At 41.9% G+C, this 23,686-nt stretch overlaps 1 protein-coding gene across 5 annotated transcripts in view; it reads right to left on the bottom strand.

The window, feature by feature from the left end:
* Nucleotides 1–432: 432 nt before the first annotated feature.
* synrg (synergin, gamma) overlaps nt 433–23,686 on the bottom strand; it is a 36,714-nt gene continuing 13,460 nt past the window's right edge. For 2 of the 5 annotated variants that reach the window (XM_070828729.1, XM_070828726.1), the window contains 15 exons: nt 23,190–23,267; nt 22,838–23,034; nt 21,615–21,860; nt 21,391–21,530; nt 19,788–19,912; nt 19,165–19,227; nt 16,786–17,748; nt 11,631–12,182; nt 10,096–10,259; nt 9,874–9,927; nt 9,244–9,340; nt 8,757–8,905; nt 7,924–8,034; nt 7,759–7,797; nt 433–1,543 (listed from right to left, as the gene is read on the bottom strand). In XM_070828729.1, the coding sequence (XP_070684830.1) occupies nt 1,412–1,543; nt 7,759–7,797; nt 7,924–8,034; nt 8,757–8,905; nt 9,244–9,340; nt 9,874–9,927; nt 10,096–10,259; nt 11,631–12,182; nt 16,786–17,748; nt 19,165–19,227; nt 19,788–19,912; nt 21,391–21,530; nt 21,615–21,860; nt 22,838–23,034; nt 23,190–23,267 (3,110 nt within the window). In that variant the 3' untranslated portion in view covers nt 433–1,411. Of the gene's footprint in view, nt 1,544–7,758; nt 7,798–7,923; nt 8,035–8,756; nt 8,906–9,243; nt 9,341–9,873; nt 9,928–10,095; nt 10,260–11,630; nt 12,183–16,785; nt 17,749–19,164; nt 19,228–19,787; nt 19,913–21,390; nt 21,531–21,614; nt 21,861–22,837; nt 23,035–23,189; nt 23,271–23,686 lie in introns of all 5 variants that reach the window. The other 3 variants (XM_070828728.1, XM_070828725.1, XM_070828727.1) reach the window with 2 other exon arrangements.

Here is a 23,686-nt window from a genome sequence, read left to right on the forward strand (position 1 = left end):
GATAGATATGACGACTGCCGCTAGCAGATCTTTTATCAGATGTAGCTTGTGCCAGCTAATGATAACGCTGCAACTCTGCATTGGTTAAAAAAGCTTTTTAAAGCTTTCAGCTGGTTCGTTTTAACAGGAGAGACGTATAAAAAGGTCTTAAAGAGAGCTACATACATAATGCTAAAAGACAGAAGTTAAATCTACATGTCCCTGGCAAAAAGTCACCATCCTAATCAGCCTGTGTGGAAAACAGTGATAAAGGAGTAGCATTATCTGTGTATTTCAGGGTAAAGCTAGTTAGTTAGCACTAGTTTTAGTAATATAAGTATCATAAATACAAATGTAACAACTGTGACTTGTTTAAAGACAGATTTGAAAATGTGAACTTATCCTTTAAAGTCTTAATATAACAATCCGTGACATTTTAAATAAACTGATTGCACGTTTATTTACATCACATTCACATTACAGTTAGCCGTAATTACAATGCTACAGCCTGACACCGCAACATACAAAAAGTGCTGCTGCAATTTTACTTCAGAATCACAGTCGACTTATTGTGGACTTTCAGCTTTAGTTGCACACAACACAAAGACAGAAAAACTAAACCGTTAACAAGGTTCCCTTCCAGTCCCAAAATTCCCCTGTAAAATACACAAATTAAATACCCTCAAGAGGTGCTGAAATCTCAACAGTGCAAAAAACATTCAAAGCAGTCAACACAGCTCATAAAAAGGTAGAAGTCTGACTTAGTTTAAATGGTTTGAATGTTAAAGAGTTCAGAGATAATAAACCATAACAGCCACAAAGTTTCATTAAACAGACCCAACCAACAAATGTAATTCAAGTACAATAGGCTTATAAGTCTACAGCTCTGGTTCAGCGGGAACGTGGGGAGTCATGAATAAATTCCTCACAAACAGAAGCAAAGCAACAGGTGACATTAAAAACTAAACACGTTCACACACCTTCGCCCCTGCCAGTGTTTTTAATATTGCACACCTAATAATTTAAATATGAGACAAGAGATTACTTAATAATATTGACATTTTCTGCAGTGACAATCAGTGGAAATCATCTTAAAAGCATCAATAGCAACCGATTTAAATATGACCTACACAGCTGACCTATACCTTTTAGGTAATCTATGTGAAAGAACAAAAAGGTAACAGTAACACCGTAGACGGTAATTATTTAGAGAAAAGCTTTGAATTTGAACTCGGCCTGAGCGGCAGCTGAGTTCACCGAAGCTGTGCAGAATAAGAGACAAATAAATACGGGGGGATCCAGTGACTTTAAACGTCCTTCTCTCGCCGTCGGTGTAAAGGTGAGAGCCCGTGCAGTGTGAGGCACGTCATTGCTCCACCTATCTCATGTTGATTAGCCCGTGCCCCGTCGCTATGGCAACTGCAGCCAAAGCTCAGAGCAGGTCAGGCAGTATGAGGCCCGGGGGTTTGGGCTCCACACAGTTGATCCAGAAATTGGCACAGCTGGCGTGGTACTGGTGGCCCCCGTACAGCAGCTTGAAGTTGTCCGTCTCCGAGTTGAACGCCTGTCAGAGAGAAAGGTTGAAATGTTACACACCAGAATCACAGAGACAGTAAACCCATCTGTGCACACTGGAGGAGGAGGAGGAGGGATAGATATGTAGAATATGGATCAGGAACAAGACACTTCATTATATCCCTTCACCACTACTAACTACTAACACAGGGCTGTGACTAATCAGCCACTTGTGGGCCATTAATTCACGTTCTTTATGTGCACCAGTCTACGGTTTAAGGTTTTAATGCTAAAAACCTTAAACGCTGTAAATTGATGGTAATTTACAGCATGATTCACACCTTTTTTTTTTTTTTTTTTTAGAGCAGCGCTGTGGTGCACAGTTCAGATTTTATGTACGTGACCCTGCTGTATATTCCAGCCAAGTCACGCATGAGCAAATCAGCCTCTGGCAAGAAAAGAATTTCAATACACATGGATTTCCAAGCATGCAATACCTGCAAGCAAAGATATGACTTTCCCATTTGTTTAAAATGGTCTGCATAAAATTGTATGTGAGTAGGAAAAGGGAGCTAAAAAATCCACTGCATATAAATAATACATAATCTCAAATAGGTAGAACTGAAAAGTGCAAATCTGTATCTACAGAAGTGATGCACGAGCCACGCAGCCACATACTGTGACACATTAAGTTGTTATTGAGGCTTGTGGGTGCAAGTCGGTCGCTCTGGTGTTTCTGTGACTGCGGCTGAATACAGGAATGAACACTGCATGACACGGAGGGACACACAAAGACACCTGAGACGTTGCAAAGGTGCAGTGCGAGGCTGTCTTTTTACACACTGCATTAATGTAGTGTTTCAAAGCTGTGAATCTGGCTCATACATCAGGATACGTGAGTTTAACCCTGACATTTGAGATAAGGTCTTGAAACATGTAAAGATTGATGCATTCTTGTGCCAGAGTTGCCTTGAGGCTGAATGTCTAATCATATGATGCTAAGATTGCAGTTTTTAATGGTAAAGGAAATGGGGGGAAAATCTGGAAAAATTATCTGGATAAAATGAACAAATCACCAAATAGCATTTGTAGAGATGCACGGTGGTGCTACAACAGCAAAACAATTCTCTAACGAATGCAGTAGATCATGTTATTGTCTCTTTTTACAGACATTTAATGACCTAATCCGGCCTTTCAGGTGACACTTGCTACTGATGTTATTTGCTCTATTTTGACTCCAACTGTCGGTTAGCAAAGCTGTTTTTGCCCACCACCCAAAGTTGACCTGTGTATCAATGAGTTCATGCAGCGTTTTAATTATCTAAAGGACAGGGTTAAAAGTGTGAATATGCGCAATAGCTGGTCAACTTGCATCTAAAACCTGTCTGGGAAGTTTAAACCAAATGCTGATGTGCCCATTGTTTCACAAAGGCTACCAGCAGATGTGGATCGGGTCTTTTTTTTTTTCTTGATACAATCTCCTCTCTCATTCAAACCTGTTACTTAATGTAATTTGCAACATTCGTGCCTGAAAAGCTCAGACGCTGTTTAACTTTTTGTTTAAAATGTAATAACTCCCACTTGTTGCGTCTGAATTCACTGTAGCTGTTCAGGAAATGAGATGTGGCGATCCAACCCCCACTCGGGTGCTGAGCGTTTGTATTTTCACTGGGCCCGGCTGTAGCGCTGTGTGTGCAATCAGGAGAAGCTAATGTGTGTGATGTGCAGTTGAAGAGTTTGCATCCCTGGTGAAATACTGGGAGCTGAAGCCGGAGAGAGGAATGAGTCATGTGCAGTGAATCATAGCCTCCCACGCAGAAGGAGAGGGGAGACGCATGCAGAAAGCAACAACTGCATACAAAAAAACACCACTGCAACGCACCATTCAAGTCAGGTGCATCTCCACCTGTCTGAATGCAGTCTGTGGCACAGATGATCCGATGGATGAAGGGCCTCCTCACACAAACTGAATGACACACTTCCACTCTGCTTTTTCCTCACACACTCTGATTTCACAAGCTGAGCGATTTCCTTTCGGAGCTCTTTTGTGCCCTGGCCTACTTGTTTCTACAAAACCTGCACTTATGACTGCCAAAGCTGGGAATGTTGGAGGGAGAGGATGCAAAATGAAAGAGTGGTCGCACAAAGACACACTGTAGTACCTCCTCCTTTCAGACCTCTGAACCTGCGCTTTCCCCTTCACTCTTCGACACTCTAACTGCTTTTTAGACTTCACCTGTATGACATTGGATGAAGGCCAATTTAGTCTGTTGTAGCTAGACTGATGCCGTACTCGATTACGCCTTTGAGACAGGAAGCCACCAATGAGTCAGGAATGAGAGTATTCATGCTTTAAAGCTGAAGCCGGTCAGATAAAACTGTGACTCTACTAATTCAGTCGACCTTTGTAGTTGCATGTAAAAGTCAAGGATTCAGACTGAGCCACTGCCTGATACCCTAGATAACAATAAAATCTACTCTGGACTCACAAACTGCTTTTTTATATTAATATTTTCATCACACTTAAAATGAGGCATAGTTACCCTCACCCTCATGTCATTGTCTTTAGTCAGTGCCTGTGAGCACGACAGGAGTCATCATGCTGAGGCATATTCATGCAACGCCCAGAGCAAAGAAAAGTGTGCTCAGTACGAGCAGCGAGCAAACATTCAGGTCAGCCAGACACAGCTCCCTTTTGCCAGTATATATTTGTGGGTGAAGACACGAAAGAATCCAAATTTATCACCCTGAGGGCTCCTACACATTTTCTATCTCAGAATTCAAGAGATTTTTGCTCTGATTGATCTGAGATATTGATTAAATATTTCAGTCAGCGGTCAGTGTGCTCATAGCATCAGATCAGTGAAGTCTATCACAGCTTGGTCACTATTGTTTATAGGCCGATTCGGGTTGTAGGCTGAAGCAGACAAGCCACCGTTATTGGCACTTCACTATAAAACCTGTATATAACACTGATGTCTGTAAAGGATTTAAGTTTTCATTTTTGCCAAGAAAACTGCTCAGTAAATCTATTAGAATTGGTTATATCTTGAAAACATGGTAGTTGATAAGATATCTATTCTTCTCCAACAACAAACTGAGCCTCTGATCTATGAAAACAATTTTACTTTCATAAACTTCCATTAAATTCTCATGTTGTTCTGAGCAGCTTGTTGACAAAGACCAGACCAGGAACTGCTAAAGACTGAGCGATCTCCCTGCGTGGGCCAAAGGTGAGCCACCACCCTGCTCAACTCTTGCTAGCTGTTCCGTTTCCTGACATAAATTCAACTTTTACAGCATAATGTGTTGCTGATTTTTTATTTTTTTTTTGTGCATTTCTTCTGACTACAATGGAAGAAATCATTGTGTTTGGTGACTTAAAGAATAAGCTAGCAAGTAATTCCTGGTGGGTTTATGTAGCCGATGTTATTCCACACACCACTGTCACATCCACACTGTTGAGTTTGGACATAAGTGACGTGTTAATGGTATTTTTTTCCCCAAAGCCTGCGTCATGACCAATTTCAGCCTAGTGCTTTGAGACTGAGTAACTTCCACATTCACAGACCATCGTCATTGGACGGGGTGATTGCTTTCACTTTGAGTGTAAATGTGTTGTAAATGCGACTGCTCTTGAGACCATGACAAATAAATCAGCTGCTGGAATTCTCTGTAGCCAAGAAATATTCTTTAGGGGGAGAAGATAACTACAATAATTTGTCTAGACAGTCATTATGTTGTTTCCCAAACTTCTTAGGCCAGACTCTGTGTAGGAACCCTGCTAACCTGAGGCTCAATAAAGCATGCTGTTACAGAGACGGACAACAAAAAAACAGATTTACAAACTACAATTTTGACAAGATAGGCACATTTGAGGAAACAGCTTGGATCCAAACTTTTGTAAGCACCGCTGTCAAACATCCTCAAGTAAAAGCTACACGGAATAATCAATCCAATTCCTTGAGGCACTTCAGAAACCTGCATTAATATACATAGCCAGAAATGCTAAATTATTCAGCTTAAAATCCTTTCCGTGTGCTTCTCCCTGTAATTGCTCAAATTAGCATTTACCATTTAGCAGAAGTGCTGGAGCATCATTTGCTGAGAAGTATCACTTATGATAAAAACTTAAAACTGCTGCTGCCTTTGACCGATAAACTGATAAGATGAAGTTGCTGCCGGTTGCACATCCCTGCCTCCTGACCTGAAGAAGACAAAGAAACGACACAACTGCCGCATCCTATAATTATTGGTCCAACAGCGACAAGGTAAGACTGAGGACATTTATGGACAATTTCAGCTCTGACTGAATTTGACAATATGGCTATTGGCTCTGTCTGTGGCAACAAATGGGATAAAAATCCTACTTCTTTTTCCATTGAAAGATTAAAATTCCCAGCATGAATTACGCAGGAGCAATTAAGCTCATCTGCTGTCAAGCATTTTTCACATTTCGTTGATGCCACATCAACATCTCCACCCTTCTGTACCTTTGGTTGAAAAACAAATCACTACCTCTTCACTAGAGGACAATGCAACAATCAGTGCCGTCTGCTGTAGCCAAAGCTGTTCTTTCACTTCATTATACTCTGAGGGGATGCTATTCTCCACTTGGCTTTCATGCATTCTTACCAGTGTGGCTCTGCCAAAAATGTAATTAAAAGATGGGTTATTAATCTCATGCTAGTGGCACAGAGACAAAATAAAACTGCATTAATTTCCAGCCTGCCTCTGTGCACACAGGAGTGAGAGGTGAGAGAGAGAGCACGTCAGTGTGCAGGTCTGTTATCAGCTGTACTCCCTGCTTATGACTAATGTGTAAGCCACATCTGCTCACATCCTAGATGTCTCTCAGTCAGCCACATCTTGCCCGGACTATCCATCTGGCTCTGGCCATGCAGCAGAAAGAAACAATCAGCGCCACCATCCTGTCCGAAAATACCATTAATGGCCCACGTCGATGAAAATCACAGCCACCGTGGGCGAGGAGGTAGTCATACAGTAATTCTGCACATAGTTCCCCAGTTGGAGTTATCATCTGAGCGGTTATCAGAAACACGAATGGTTGATAGCTGAAAGCAGAGAGGTGAGCAGTTACCTCCAGATGAAGGCGACAGAATAGAAAATGAAACCCTTCCACGACAAAGTGACGACCTTTGTGACCTTGAAGAACCAATCCCAGAGTGCAAAAACCCGCCCTGAGGTGCCAAAGTGACAACTCTCCACTCTCATTTATTTCAAGAGTGCAAATCATTATCCTTAGACTCTTTTTTTTTTTTTGTCATCCTTCAGTATAAAAGCTGCAGGACAGCACTGAACTCAACTGACCGTTCGCTAAACCCTCATCTGAACAGTGATTGGCCAATCATGGCCTTGCTACTGTAATTTACGGGCCTGTCAAGCAGCGGGTTTCTCCACATGTCCACCATGTTGTTGGTGCACATGGGGCTCTAATAAGAGCAACACCTGACATTTTAAGGGTTTGGAATATGGTAACAAGAGCAAAAGTATAAAGAATGGATTAAACCGTTCTAGCCCTAATGAAACTCAATGGAGTTACATTAACTAAACCCATCAGTCATGTTGGTCCTCATCCTAAAAACGTTTGCAACAAACAAATACACAAGGAGCCAGACAGAGCCAAGTTAGGACAAAATAAGTCCGATTTTCATTTTTCCATACTTACAATACGAGGACTAACTAGCTCTGACCTGCAATATAACAACAATCTGTTATTTTATTTTTAAGTCTGGGACATGTAGCTTAAGACTCGTATATTCTCTCGTATATTCTTCTCGTATATTGACACATAGAGCTCAGAGAGCTAGAAACATAAAATACAGTGATAAGCCTTCTGGAGGTGGTGTTTTCAATAAACTCGTCTATAAGTGAGAGGCCTGTTTTGTTTTGCTGCTGTCTGAAATCAAAGACCTATTGTTTCAAACATTACTATACATTTTAGAGTGGTAAATCATTATAAATTGCATAATGTGCCATTCGACAACAAAACGCTTGACAGGCATAGCAACAGTAACTAAGTTAGGGAGGGGCTTAGCGAACGTCATTTCGGCTCATATCGGTTACAGTGTTTGTCGAGGCAGACAACTGTTGTTTGTCTGTGAGAGAGGAGCAGTGGAGAGAAGTGAATCCTGTCACTTTAGCCCCCCCGCCGGGCTCATCGGTAAGAGGAGAATAGACCCCCCGAGGCCCCCAGTGGGAAAGAGTGGAATGAGATTTGGTTGACAGTTGACTGTCTCATACTCGTTTAAACAGACGTCCAATAGCGCTTTCTTCTTTGTTCTGTAAAACGTTTCAAAGTCAAAGAAATGCCAGTCGTTATCCACTGTGGATGAGTACAACAACATTTATGTAAAAATGTATCCACTAAGTTCTTCTGTGAGTGTGTGTGTGTGTGTGTGCACAGACCTTGCTGCGTGCGTCGACGTTGAGCAGACACACTCCGCAAGCCAGCTCCTTGGCGTTCTTGATGCCGTGCCTCAGAATACAGGAGGAGAAATCTAGAGAGCTTTCATCAGGCTACGCAGACACAGATGCACAAAAACACAAAAAAAAAGACACACACACAAACTAATTTTACTTCCTGCTGCAGGGCAAAATGTTGTCATTTCTGTTCTTACAATAACAGCAGTGAAAACAAGTCTGCTTACAGTGAACATTTCCAAGCATCATCAACTTTTTTATAAAAACTGCTCGACTTCAACTGTGTGGGGTAAAAATGATAGCAGCATACACATCTTTCTTCAACAAGATACCTGGATGCTTCAATTACAAATCACTTCCATTTTGTTTTCTCTCTCCCTCCTCAAGTGTCAGTTTTATCTTCTGCAGTATGAAAAACAATATTCCCTGCTGCTGGATGAGGACAATCCTCCTCCTCTCTGTTTGACACCAGCAGACAGCTGGATAAATAAATCTATAAAGTCCTTGTCAACCCCCGTTGATCTGAACACCAAGCTACCAAAAGACTTCGGTAACATTGCAACCACATCAATGAATCATTGATTTTAACCTAATGGACCGACAAAACTGGATTCACTGACATTACAGTTATTGGCAGCCTTTTTATTGCCAATTGAGCCACAATGCTCTTATCATGTGTATTTGTGTGCTTGCACAGAGTGTAAACATGTCTGGGTGATAATAGAAGACAATAAGAAGGCAGCTGTGTGCATGAATCTGTATGTTTACTGCATAACTGTCTTGTGCTCTGGCATATTTCTATTTTTTGAGCATCTTACAGCGAGCTTGGCCAGCGACATGAAGCCCATGAGGTTGTTCCACACGCGGCTGATGTCCTTCAGCAGCTGCTGCAGCTTCTCAGAGCACACGGCTGTCGCCTTGACGCCCAGCTCCACGCGCCTCGTGACGCGATACACCTCCACCACGCCTGGCAGAGAAAATACACACAAATCAGAAAAACGTGTTTTTAGTTGCTCTTTTTGTTCCATTGTGGAGAAGCACACTGTGTGGAGTCCCTCGCTGTGATATGCTTGCCACTCACAACTCATTAAAAGCACAGAAATAATAAAGGAGCAGGACCTTGTCAGCCTAGACAGAGATAAGCCATCGCACCAGAGCTTGTTTTAATCTTGTCCTCTCCGTCCTTCAGAGGGTGTAAGGCTACACATGGGGTCCTTTAACGGCCTCATCCTGCTGTACAGTCAGTCCTGGCTTGTTTATAGTGGTGTGTGTGTGCATGAGTGTGTGTGGTTTGCGATTCCTCACCCAGCAGGTACTCCATGCCCTGAGCAGACTGGATGACCTCGGTGCAGACGGAGGAGCTGCTGATGCCGTTCAGGATGTTGTTAGCTTTGGTGATGACCTGAATTTGGGAGGTCAGAAGTGTCAGCGTTATGACACATACACTGTTTTTGCTCATTATCATACAGCAGTTGACCAACATTTTGCCAAGGAACATATGCTGTCACCAGTTTTGCTTTCACCATGTCCTGATGAAAGAATAACCACAAACTTTGATTTGACAGAGTGCAGTTTTGGACCAAGAGACACTTGCTCTCTTTTTCTGGGTCTGACAAAATGATAATGAAAATATGCATTAATTTATGAAGTTTCAGTCTGTTATAACAGACCAAAACATTATGAATTAATAAATACAGGCAAGCGTGTGAGTGAGTTTTCTCATTTTTATTGAAGTTATTTCCCTTTGACACACCTGTCACATATTCATACTCTCAGTCTTTTGAGGACACAGTTCTTTTAAATTTAAATCTTTATATGTTTGCGGTAAAGTGCCTTTTGGTTATCTTAATTATTCTACTACATTTGTATTGCCACTCTCACAATTAAGTCTCACCATGGTGCAAGGTCAGACACAGGACACAAACAAATACAAACCTCCAGAGCATTTTCCAGACACCTCTGCCACTCGTATGCGTAGCGCTCGCTCTCCTGTGACAACACAGCATAAAATTATCTCAAATGAACACAAAGGCAACAAGAACAGAACGGGGGTACATTTCTGTATTCTGTGGCCTGTGACAGTCCTGAGTATTGTGCTGATCTGGTGGTTAAGAGCAGAGATAACATGTGGTGCAGTAAATGCCGGGACCTCCTTACCTCCACCTCCCCAGTCAGGTCCTTGTACTTGTCCCTGATGACAGGCAGGGCAGGCTTCTCACTCAGGGTGTTGGATCGGTCTCTGAAGGGCTGCTCTGGAGCCGGAGACGGGGGCGAACGTCCAATTTCCTTGTCGCCCAAACTGTGGCTGCGTTTGTGGGAACCTGAGGCAAAGACAGGAGAGAAGGGGAAGATGAATAATGTTAGCTAGCGGCAAAAATACATATATAAACTTTTTGTTTGCTCTTCATCAGTTCAGCAACTCAATGGTGATGACTCATTTTGAGATATGCACCTGTTTGTTTGCAATCATTACACTTCCATTTTGTTGTGGCTAATTCCTCCCGGACAAGGACAGCATGAGTAAATACTTAATTTGTGACAAACAATAATTACGTACAAAACAGCAGCACAAATATGCAGGAATGAATTATTCATAGGGACTCACAGACGGACAGATCCTGGCAGGGTACCACAACAAACACATGCTAAACCTCGGCTATTCCAGTGGAGCTGGCAGTTAGTGCACATGTGTGTGATGTGTGTGTTGTGTGCGTGTTGTCCAGACACAGGTAATCTGGCCCCCCAAACGCCTCCACCACCCACAGAGACATGCGTCATTCTGCCCACCATGATCAGATTACTATTCCACTGGGCAAAGAGGAGTTGAGTAAAGCCATCTTCTTACCATAAATTAAATCCAACACAGGGAGATAAATCTATGGGGCAAGTGGGCTTTTATCACAGTACAGGAAATGCTAATAAATTATTTGTGGAACATGACACTAGCAAGCAGCAGTTAAAAACCAAACAGCCTTTCAGTGGATACGGCTAATTTCTGCTCATGGATTTGTTGGCCTCTGCTAATCTATCTCACTAGTCACTGCCATTAGAGCAGGGCTGTCATCTCAACACTGCCATCTAATGTCTGACAGCTTTATTACAGATCTAATGGGTCGAATAAGTGGGGGTGAGGTGGGAGAAGATGCTTGAGGAGAGTGTTGTTGTTGCTGCTGGTCACAATGTGAGACAATAACATCACATTATAGTGCTGAAACAAAGTAGTTGATTAAGTGATGAATCAATCGGAATCATGGACAGAAAGTTTTGATAATAAACCATGTAGATATTTTATCGAGCAAAACTGCACACATTCACTAACTCCAGCTTCTGAAATGTGAGGATTTTCTGCTTTTCTGTTAATTTCTTCTTAATATCACTGTAAGCTGATGATAATTTTCCTCCTCTGCAGAGGTGAAACCCCTCAGTCTTGTTACCATTAGGACTGAGTTAATGTCAGGTATCGTCTGATTTGGGGCTGTCAGAATGATAAAGGTAAAGGTAGGTGGGATTGGTTTGAGGAGTACTTTGTGAAAGACAGCAGCACATTGATTTTGCTATCCTCCAACAGAGGTACTGTCTCTTGTTGTTGATTCAACCCTCTAAGTCATCATTTCAGCTTGAAATTGATCATTCAATTAAAACAAATAATTATGTAATAAATTAGAAGGATGAACGTGATGATTGTGACTCACCTTGAACAGATAAGTCAAAGGTTGCCAGTTCGTTCTTGATCATCTCCTCACTGGACTTGACTTTGGCCTGAGCGCTGGCTTTGAGGAAGTCAGACTTGCCAAACTTTGGCTTGTCCCCCTGGAAGGCTCCAAACTCATCAGAGGCCTCACTTTGGTTTCCCTCGGAGCCCGCCTCAGCAGTGGCAGCAGGCGAGTCTGACTTTTCAGAAACAGTACTGGCAAAGTCTCCAAAGTCGTCCTCGTCATCGACACCGCCGTGGTCACCGGAGCCAAAATCAGCAAAGGCTTCAAACTTGTCATCTGTCGATGAGCCATCCTCGGTGGGGAAGGAGGTGGTGATCTTCGCTACGGAGCTGCTTGTGATGTTTTCGGAGCTGCCGAAGGTCAGCTCCTTCCTCTGTGATGGCACTAAAGATGGAAGGGAGGCTCCTTCCAAGCCCTGTGGCTTTCTGACCTCACTGGACAGACATTCCTCCCGGTCTGACCAGTCATAGCTGGCCAGGGTGCTGAGGGCCGACGTCCCAAAGGGGTCAAATTTCATGTCGTCTCCTTCTGTAATGACAACACAGACATACCAGAGGTTCCTAGGAATAGCACAGATGCTGTCATGATAGGCGGTGGATTAATGAGCCTGGATGAAGGACTGTGATTTCTGTTGGATTATCACTATGTCACTTATCTGTTATGTCGACCTATTTTACAGCTCAAGTCATATCTCTGTTCTTTTCATGGGAATCAGGTCTTGAGACTAACTAATATGAACTTTAAGGAGTCAGTTCACCTAAATTGGAAAGCATATTTTTGCACTTGTAGTATGAAGCCATATGGATGACATTTCTGCCTACAACCTAATACAATGGAGGTACTAACTGGAGTGAAAATTACACAAAAAAATCAATAGCAGCATCTCCTCCTAAAAACAATGTCCCGTGTTACCCTGGCTAATCCACACATCTCACTGTGGACAGCTTCAGTGGATTATTCAGAGAACCCTGAAACATTGCTTCTAAAATGTCACATTTCCATTCACCTCCACTGCACTGAGCTGGAAGCCAAAATCCCACAGATCTTTCCAAACATGCAGATAAAACCTAAACTATCTACTACATGGCTAAACATCTCTACAGGTAAGGGACACAAAATGCTGTTTTGTTATTTTGCAGATCCTCTATGACATCCTGTGTAGCAGTCGACGATGGCGAGAAAGACAGCATATTTTGCACTTTAAAAATGGGAAAGCAATTTCTGCAATACACGGGCAATCACTTAAGCATAATTCAGCACATTGCTGATGTTATTTACTTCATTATTATACTAGTACGTGACTATGTCTTGTCACGGTAATGATACCTACTTTGTCCTCTCACTCACATTTTCGAGATTTCTGTTTAATAAATTCTCTCTTCAAGGGCAAACAAGTTGTTTCGATGTCTGAGCTGAATAATGTTTACGAGAAGAAAATTCATGCAATTATTTTACTGAAACACAATGAATACTAACAAACAGCTTCTCTGACAATAATCAGAGTTGATCTCTTTATCCTAAATTTATTTTGATGGTGGAACAACGTCAGTAAGAGAGCTTGCCTGTCACTACATCTGCTTTGATTCTTACATGGTGTTGTGTTAACAGAGCACAGTTTGTGATCAGTTTCTGTATGACTAATATGACCTGACAAAGCTATATAGGTTGCACACGTTTGTAACACTTCAGTATTCAGATCTCCCTCTCAGTTTCTCTCACACACTCACAAGCACACAAATCGACCTCGTTGAACCCTTCCTATTTTGCAAGACAGAACCCTCAGATACAAAAAGCAATTTGTGAAATTGACAAGGACCTAGCGATGTAAGCCTTGTGTCATTAGATCACTTTTACGGCTTCTCAAGAAAGGAAAGGAGAAAATAAGACGGTACGCATTTCAGCAATACCAACAGTAATATTTATTACGACAACATGAGTAGAGAGAAAGAGAGAAAGGTCACAAAGTACTGTGAAAGAGGTCTATCATTACAAGAGGTTTGTCAAACTAACACTTGTAAAATTAGATTTCAGTCATTTAGAATACAAGGGCATGCAGAGTCAGGAGAAAAGGAAGAAAACAAACAGCCAGAAGGTAAAACAAAGATAATCCGAGGATATAGAAACAGAAACCAGAATGAGAAGGCACATTCACAGACTAGAATCAGTTATTCTGGGGAGATGACAAATTTTGTTTTACTATTAGGACGTAAAGCAACAGGTGTTTTGGAAAAGATAAGATTACAGAACACTTGAAAAGCCAGGTTGAAAAGATTCAAAGAACAAGCTCAAGGCAGGAAGCATTAACCCTTTGAGGACCTGAGGGGGAAAATAGGAAAAGAGTCCCAGAATCCAGTGGTTGTTTGGAAAAGCTGTGTACAAACTGCACTTTAGGAGCAGTGGGGACTGAAAGCCACAATTTAAGAGGCTGTCGTCTTTATACATGTACTATTATTGAGTAAGATCCTGGTGTGTACTCTGGTAGCAAAATAAGAGGAGGTGATCACAATAGCTGCATTCATCTGCATGTAAAAACATGAGGTGATCTTCATTCAAGCACTCAAAGGGTTACAGAAGACAAAGAGGGCCATCCTTACACCTGACATCCCAGAAAGGGCCTTAATTTACATCTAATCACAGATGCAGAAACAGATTTAAAGAGACAGTATCCTTTTTCTCTTGCTACAGTGATGGTTTGTCAAAGCAGGCTAATGTGCACAATCTCTTACAATCCCCTAAATAATAGCACGATTATTACTCAAGACAACAATGTTTAGTTTGGAATGATAACCTAAAACTCTTACTAAATACTGTAGGCTACATTTAATTTACATAGTTGACAAATCACAACAAGATCAAGGAGTCTTTCATAATAAGAGCTCATATTCCTGTAATAAAAATACACTATTAAATCTGTATGTATACATTTTTCCTTTGATAAAAACAACTTGCAATACTGTAATGCATAAAATGGTATCTCGTATTATGTTCTTGTCAATTTCACAAATTGAAAAGGCAGGCACCATGCCGCAAAAAGCAAGGCAGGAAGGGTAATACTAACTTCATTATGTTCTCAGAGAGCCAGACCGTAGAGCCACACATGATAATTCATGCTGCAATATCACAGATAACGGTTAAAAAAAATAGATTAAAAAAAAGAACGAAATTCATTCTTTTGTGCTCCAGTCTCAAAAGTAACCTCTGAAAAGAAATACTGTCTCTTTAAGATTGCTTACATATCCAGAAACACAGTGCAAAGCATGGTGAGGTGCTCAAACTGCTCAGCCTGCTACACTTTAACAACAGGTTAGTCCCAGAGCTCTCCAAGAACAACAACATCTGATTAATAAGGGAGGAAGGGAAATGTGGAGCAGCTGTTACAGTAGTGTGAAAACTTCTTAGGAATGTATCGGTGTTAAACTGGGCACCGTCTCTGCCCAATCAGCAGTAATGCAACTGATTTGCTGCAGCTCCATAGACTGTTTGTTTGAACACTTCATCTTACTCTGTCAGTACAGAGAGGCCTGTTTCGGTTCGACCACTGTACAGAAACTGAAATAAGGCAATGGGGATGTTTACATTTATGATTTCCTCTGGTCAGGAACAGCAATTATCAATTCCTTCGATGATATAATATGGTATACATGTTATTTAACTGATATGTTGAAATATTTCGAGCTTAGAAACGCCCATGCAGAAAGTTGAATGCATGAGGGGAAAAGTGTCACTTTGTTGTCAGGTGAAGACTTTGTCAACTTCATCAACCTGCAGAAAATAGTCTGAGCCTTCCAAAAAAATGTAAAAACATTTGAGTTGCAAGGCTTTCACCTGACAGCGTTTACATGCCGCCTCGGGTTGCATTAAGAATTAGTCTTGAATGTTTTCTGTGAAACATGAGCCATGACATGGAAGGTGAGATGCTCGATGAATAAATGATGAGCACTGGAGAGAGGAGGGGAGGGAGAGCTGATATGGACGTAACCTGATATTACTGAGACTGAGTCCATTTCCTTTTAATAAATGACTCAATAGTTACAGGTAAACTTTACCTCCACTTTCATGGACGTGAGGTAGGGGAGAAAAGGTCGACACGCTATTATGAAAATATCTCATAATTAGAGGGCCATTCCACTGAAGAAATACTGCAAGTCTGAAATACTGCAGGGTCATAAACTAGCTGACATACATAAAGACAAAAACACACACACTCACATTCAAATACTCTGAATTGTGCCAGAGAAGCAGCTAAAAGCCACTGTTGCTCTATTTCAAAATAGCTTGTTTCCTTTAGTTGCGTGCAAAAATATCCTATTTAGGGAAAGATTTCGTTTTCAGCTAATCAAAATTATATTATGTGCTACGCATTCAGCACAAACCAAGTGCCAACAGTTGAAAGGGTGAATGATGGCTTACAGATCTGTGCGAAACCTGTGATTAGAATAAACAAGAGGAGCGCCCTCCTGTACTTGTCTGTATTCAATTCAACCTTCCTGTTTGTGTTTCACGACACGTCAACAACATGCACACACAGACATTCACAGAGTTCGACCTGTGGAGACACAAGGTACACTGAAAGGAAGCGGGATGTCTTCTGCTGCTGCTGCTGCTGCTGCTGCTGCTGCTGCGTGGACAAAACAAACAGGGAGCTTATCCGAGTCACACAGACAGCAGCCGGGGACCTCGTCTACGAACTATGACTGCCAACACATCAAAACCAGGCACTCATCATTGTTTGCAAATAAATATGGGAGATATGGGCCAGGACCTTTCTGTCATTGCAATAATATTATGTGAAGGGAGTGAGGGAGGGGAATATGGAAATAAAAAAAGTCAGGAGGAACGATTCAAATAAATACATAAATAAATATATAAATAAATAAATAAATGAGATGAATGATGAAATGTAGAATGAAAGATATGAATGCGTCTAATCTGATATGTTATTCATGAACTGTTATGTCTGTCTTGAGTATTTCAGTATATTAAATTCAATTAGGACCTCATTATTTGCCTTTTGACCCTTTGTTTAGTGGTCATAAGTGGGCACTGAGGAGGAGAGGCCACTGTTGGCCTTGAATTAATGCTGTGTGTGACTGGACGGGGCCTCACCAGAGCAATCGCACTAGTTCCTCACCTGTAGCGGGGGGCTGATGGGCCGAGAGACCCGGCAAATCCAGAGAGCTGTCCGACATCACATGCTTCAGGTCTCCGCCCATGTCCGAGAGCTTCATGTCCAGCTGCACTGAGAGTGCATCCTCGGAGTCGTCCTTTCCTACGCTGCTCCCCCCGATGGACGGGAGGTCGAGGGACTTGACAGAGGCGGAGTCCTCTTTGGCCTGTTTGAAGGCAGCCACTTTGTCCACCAGAGTCTTTTCTGAAGCCCCAAGCGCCGTGCAGAACTTCGAGGACTGAAAGTCGGCAAAGTCATCTGTGTCGCTCTTGAGAGAAGAGAAGGAGCCACCGCCGCTCTCCTTAGTATCATCGTAGGCCAAGCCTCCCTCCAGAGACAGCTGTTTGAATACGTCATACTTGTCTGAGCTCTGTTGAGGCCGCTGCTGAGTGGAGGTCTCCCCTTGCACCCCCACGCTGCTCTCGCCTTTAGGCTCCCCACCAGAACTGCCAAACGCCATGAAGTCTGCAAAGTCATCCTGAGGGGCAGCCACAGCTCCTCCTGCTACTGAAGCCTGAGCAGCATCAGATGAGGAGCCAAAGAGGGCAAAGTCACCAAAGTCATCTGGCCCTCCTCCTGGAGGTTTGGCACCACTGGGTAGAAGCACTAGCGAGGGGGGCACGGACACTGAGGGGAATGTGCTGGGTTTTGTCTCAGTGGGGGCAGGGACAGTGGGAGCTATAGAAGAGAAAAGGTCCAGGTCGGCCATGTTCAGAGGATTTTTGGGCTGAGAAAGAGACACTGCTGGCTGTTGCTGCTGTTGTGGTAGTTGCTGTAGAGACTGAGAGTTTGGGAAAGTAGAGGGGAAGGCAGGTTGAAAGATCTTGGCCTGTTCTGAAGGGTCTAGTGGGGAGACGCTGTCGGCGGTTTTAAAGTCTGTGAAGCCATCATCAGCGCTGACAGACTTGAAATCTGCAAATCCTTCCCCTGCAAACCAAAGAGAGAAATCCAAGATTATTAAAAAAAATGCCATAATGGCAAACTGACATGGGACAATAAAGCCTCAGCTGCACGAGCCATGATTCTGCCATTTTACAATCCTACAAGAAAGGAAGCAGGTGGATTAGTTATGGCTCTGTCCCGTTGTGAGGCTTCCTGTCTTGTGATCAACTGTGGGCGGCAGAGTGTCCACAGAGCCAGCACACATCACTGCACAAAAAAGCTGCGTTATCTAAAGACACGCACTACCATGCAATGAACTATTCAAACTGGAACAGAAGACGATATAGCAATTCTGCAAAAAAAAAATGCCCATCTTAACAAGTTCTTTTGTCTCCTAATGTCAAGTATATGTAAAAATTTAGAAGAATAAAGTGGTTTGGTGAAGACAAATTTTACTTTAGTTTACAGTATTGAAAACCACCATTCATATGTCTTTTCTGAAGAAAGCAAAACAGCAAAATATTAATAAAATATATTTATTATATTAGTTTTTATAGTGTTAAGTTTTATGGCTGAATGTGATCAGTTGCAACAATTTTGAGCAGTTAAAGATGACAAGATGTTAAATACAGGTTGTTTTGCTTTTTTGTTTAAAGGACAACTTTTAAAATCCCCAGAAACTGAAGTGACCAGTTAAGATGGCTATTTTTTTTGCACTTTTTTCCTTATATGAAAAGCAGCAGAGACATTTTTTGGGACAGAATCTTTTCTCTGCTTGTATAAACCACACCAAAAAAGTCAGAATGCATTCCTGAGTTTCAGTGGTTGTTAGTCCACTGTGGTATAATATATGCATGAACTGAAACAGAGAATCTGTTCACACTGCCGGTGTACGGTGGAGAAGAGATAACTAATGGGCTCATTAAGGAGATGGAGCCTGACAATGCCAAGGAAAGGTCACCGCAAAGCATGACTTACTGGAGTTGTAAGAGCTGTCCCCATCGGAAACTGTTCTAATGAAACAGGGACGGGAAACACACTGGTATCAACACTGCAGGCTTGCAAAACAAGATACGGTGTAAACATGGAACAACGGTGATACGGCATTGTAGTGACCTGACAGCTTTACCCAAGTTATTAGAAAAAATTTGAATTAGAAGGAATCTAATACTAACGCTTTATTCCCTACAAATTACAAACAGAATAACATAAAATTTTGTTTTCTAAGGATGCGTGATATCGTTTTTGAAGGTCTCTCCTGTCCCTTAGCCATCTGCTTGCAGTGACCATCTCATAGGCCATTATGTCCTGTTTCTCATTTGGTAAAGAGGTCAAAGGGATATGGCTCAGGAATAAGCAGAAATGTATAAAAAAACAATAGTTCAGCTGATATGCATGTGTGTTTTTTTTAGAGACAGAAAGAGATTTGAATGTGAAAAAAAGGGTGGTTGAGTTTCTTACCGATGGGTTTCTTGTCAGCTGGTTGCTCAAGGTGTCTGAATACACTGTATTTGTCTCCAATATCTGGATCAGAGCAAATAAAGAGGAATGAGGAAAGAGGAAATACAACAGATGGACTGCATTAAGGCAGCTGCTGCCTTAAGGCAGTTTACTATTGCAAACCGGTGCTCCAAGGACCAAAACACTGAGTTTAAAAGAAGTTAAAAAGATTTCCATAAAACTGAAGGTGCCCTCATTTAAGCTGCTTCGGAAATCGTTTCCCCTGCATTAAGATTTAAAGTTGCAGAAGGCAACCTTCAGAGATCAATATTATGTTAAAAAAGTAATAAAAAATGCCATATTGGGTGGATAGAAAGGGATAATATTTCAGAAACTGTAAAAAAGTGGTTTGCACTATTCCTCAGCTGTGTCATAGTGAAATGTGGAAACCCATGAGTGATGAGACTTTTGAGGTGATGTTATCTAGCAAGAGAAGAGGCAGAGGTGTGTTATTATCTGTGTTACTGTGTTGATTTAAACATCTGAGGATCACCCCCATTATCTGTTCTTCCCATGGTTTAGCTGGCTGGAGAATTTGATAAAGAGCAGACAATGCTCCTAACAGAGCAGAAGGTAGAAGGTACCTGAGGCAGGGGGTGTTGGCTCTGCGGGCTGATCTGCAGAAAGCTGCTTGAAGACAGCGTACTTATCAGAAGACGTAATGGAGGTGGAGGACGAACCAGACACTGGAGTCAGCATGGCAGGCGCACTGCAGGGACACAATAGCTATAGTCAGACATCAGGAAGAGCGAGGTTCAATGGCAGAGTTTAATCCCCATAAGCTGCCTGAACTGATTGAACATTTGCTCTGGGCTCAAAAAGTTTAGAGAGTGATTTTTCTTTCTTTTTTTTGTCCATTCTATAGTCCACAGTCCTGACCATTTTGGCAACTATAATGCTGATACAACCTGAGAGCACTTTTGAGGATTGTTTGCTTCATTCTAAGGCTGTCAATCAATTAAATGAAATGAACCAATCAATCGCACAATTTGCTGTTAATAATTGTGATGAATCTTTTTTTTTTTTTAGACTGATGCTTGCTACAGTGGATATTTACCACAAAGGAACTATATTTAAAAACTAAAATAGTATTTTTAATAGCATCTTTTTCATTTTAGACACAGATCCGCTCCTCTGAACTACAGATTTGCAATAAAACCACTGAGCAAATCAAATTTGACTGACTTTTGGGGGGTCCTCTTTTTTCAGTTTGTTTTTTATACTTATCTTGTCTACTCCTCAAACCAAGCTGAATTTAAAGGAAAGAGCAGACAAAACGATGTAATGACCATTCATGTTCTGATTCTCTTGTGAGATAATAAAATAAAACGTGTATAAAAATCTTACTTAACACTGCAAACATCGCTGATATAATGGCATACTAGCATGAGGCACTACAGGAAATCATTAAGCTCTCTTTCCAGTGAATATTAGTTTCCTTTCTCTGCTAGACATCTGATGGTAAGTTATGCCTGCCAGTTTAGCTGGCAAACCAACATGAGCATTTCATCCTCTCATTTAATTAGACAGCCATCTCAGACTGTGGGGAATTCTTGTTACATTGCTGAAACAGTCAGTAGTGTATGTTTCCACTGGAGAAATAGGAGGGAATCATAAAACGCCTATGATGCTTTGATGTGAGATACTATAGTTTTGCTTTCTCTTTGTCTTTCAGCGGATAATTGCCTCTCAGCTTCCTCTCCGTTAAAGGACGGTCTCTCCAACTGGGCTTGGAAAATAATATAAAGAAATGAGCTTATCTACTGTCCTCTGAAATGAATTCATTAAGCAATGACCCCAACTCATTGTTATTCTGGTGAAGTTATTGAAAGATATTAAGACAGTCTGTCTGACTGTATGGTTTCCAAGATAGACAATGCAAGATACAAATATTATGCAGATTAACTCAGCTATAAATAACCTACGAGGGCGGAATATGAGACCTTCATCACTGCAAACATTTACATCATTTCTTCAGAAAAGTAGAAGTTGCTACTAGAGTGCAAAAGGAGACAGAAATAATGAGGAACAATGGAAGGTATACATTTTTTGGAAACTCAGCACTAGGGTCATATCAGCCGGAGGTTTTTAAGACGTTACTAATTATCTAAGCTGTGATTAAGTTTGCATTTTTGGTTTGTATTGCTTAAGCTGAGTCAGTATTTCCAATGCACTTGCAGCCTGTACCTGTTTTGGTGCTGAGGTGCGATGGTCGTGGGGAAACTTCCACCTGACTCCCCCTGGAACTCGGTGAAGGCCTGATCTGCTGCTCCTGCCTTTGGAGCCTCCTGGAAGTCCTGGAAGTCATCGTCATCGGCTTTGGTCACCTAAGCCAACAACATGTTAGTGATTAAGATGTGATTAATGGTCAACAAAAGGAAGATGCAGAACTAAAGGCAGGGCATTGTTACCTGTGCAGGAGGGAAACTGGCGATAAAGTTAGTGTTTGTGGGTGCTTGAGCCGGTGCTGCGGGTGTCATGGCCATGACCGGTGGTGCTGGTGTGGGCATGGCCATGGAGACTGTGGGTTTGGTCATCATGGGCTGCTGGTGCTGAGGAATGACGGGCGCCATGGCCATAGCCAGGGCCGGCAGGTTGGGCACTGGTGGAGAAGGGAACTGACTGAGGATTTCCACATTCATTGCTGGGAGGCCACTCTGAAACAAAGGAAATAAGGTTTAAAAGATACAACTAGTGACATTTAATCCTTTCCTTATTGTAAACAAATCCAATAAAAAGTTAAAAACCAAAAGAGAATGAGATGTAGCTTATTCTCTTTTTCCATAGAGCTCACTGAATGTTGAAAAATGAGGTTGGGGATGAAAGCCACAGACAGGGTGAGGAAGTGAGCAAGTAGTGAGAGAGATGAACACATTTTTGGTTTTGGTCTTTTCATGGGGTTTGTTGACAAAAATTAAAATGAAAAAAAGAAAGATGCCAACCTTATCCTTTAAGAGGTAGTCATCATTTCACTGTATATTGCAATTAAAATGCAGTTTATGATTTCACTTGTCAAATCAAAATAAGTTGGTCAATCAAATCATTAGAGACCATTGGAGGCCAATGGGTGCTCTGACATATTAGAGGTGTCAGTGCACAGTGGCTACTCTGAACCTATTTTATTTGATGCCATCATGTATTCACTGAACAAAGAAAAAAAAAAAGTTGTTGCATATAAATTATTCAGTACTCAGGTTCTTTTTGAACATATGTCACTGAAATACTCAAACCTTTATCCCTCACAGGAGAATGCAACTGGTTGTGCTTGTGTTTTAAGGCTCTTGAAGATTTACATCACCAAAGGTGTCTTATTATTCCTTGCATGGAAGCGGTGGCATGCAGTGTTTCGTGAGCTGCCTGCAGATTTGCATCCTCCCAGGGGTGGTGGTGACAGGCCCAGGCTAAGGATGATAAGAAGCCCCCTGCCAAACTCGGCTGATGGGGACTCAGACATTTACTCGGCTTACAATGCTTCATAAGCCCTGGGCTGATTCACAGCGTTGCCTTGTCCTCCCTATTTCTAGCTAAGCCCGTCTACTTTCAGTGGAGTTTACGGCAAAGGACTGTGGAAGCCATGGGGGAGGATTAGTGAAGTCATTCTAAGGGGATAATTTCTCTTGACTCCGATGTTTACCTGTGCCACACCAATTAGTGCAAGTACAGTGTAGAGCTCCTCCTTGGTCAGCATGCCAGGTGTTGTGCGGTTGGCTGATGCCCAGATTTGCCCGAGTGCTTCCCTGGGAAGACCTGATGACATTAGTATTGGGTAGAGCTTGGCTGTGTCTATCCCTGCCGGAGTCATGGTGAATTCAAGAACCTTCTTGAACATTTCTAGAGTGAGAAAAACAGAAAAGGAAATAATCACGTATGCAAGAAATGGAGCGGTAAGAAAGTGTAAGTTTCATTCATTTACATGAAACTCAGCGTGATGTCAAATATGAATATTTGAAACACTATACTGGACATATTCACGTGTAAATGTTTACCTGGGATGAGGCTGTCATTGTAAACCCAGGCTGGCAGCATGGGTTGGATGTGCTCTTGTTGTGGGTACACACCAACACCTGCTGTCACAAGCAGACACACACACACACACATACATGCACATAGTTAGTTGTTACAGCAAATGCCCCGTCCAGGCATACGATTTGCCAAACCTCTTGGCAGCTGAGCCCTGCTTGTATTGAACTCAACAATTTCATACACCTGATGTCTGGAAGGCTCTGTGCACATCTAATGCTCCCCTGCACTGAATCACAAGCGTCCTGCCACGTCAGACATCGATAAATCAGTCTGTGTGCCATTTCCAGCTTCAAGGAGAGGGGAGAGAGGAGACTGGCTTCTAAGAAAAAAATAACTAAAAATCTAGTTTAACTGCTGACATTGACCTAAATAAACTTATTTCTTTCTGCAATACGACTAACAATCATTTTGCAAAAAAGCAATGGGTTATTTTGTGTCTGTAACACTATCTGCAAGGCAT

The sequence above is a fragment of the Pempheris klunzingeri genome, chromosome 4, assembly GCF_042242105.1.
Source record: "Pempheris klunzingeri isolate RE-2024b chromosome 4, fPemKlu1.hap1, whole genome shotgun sequence".
Classification (NCBI taxonomy): Eukaryota; Metazoa; Chordata; class Actinopteri; order Acropomatiformes; family Pempheridae; genus Pempheris; species Pempheris klunzingeri.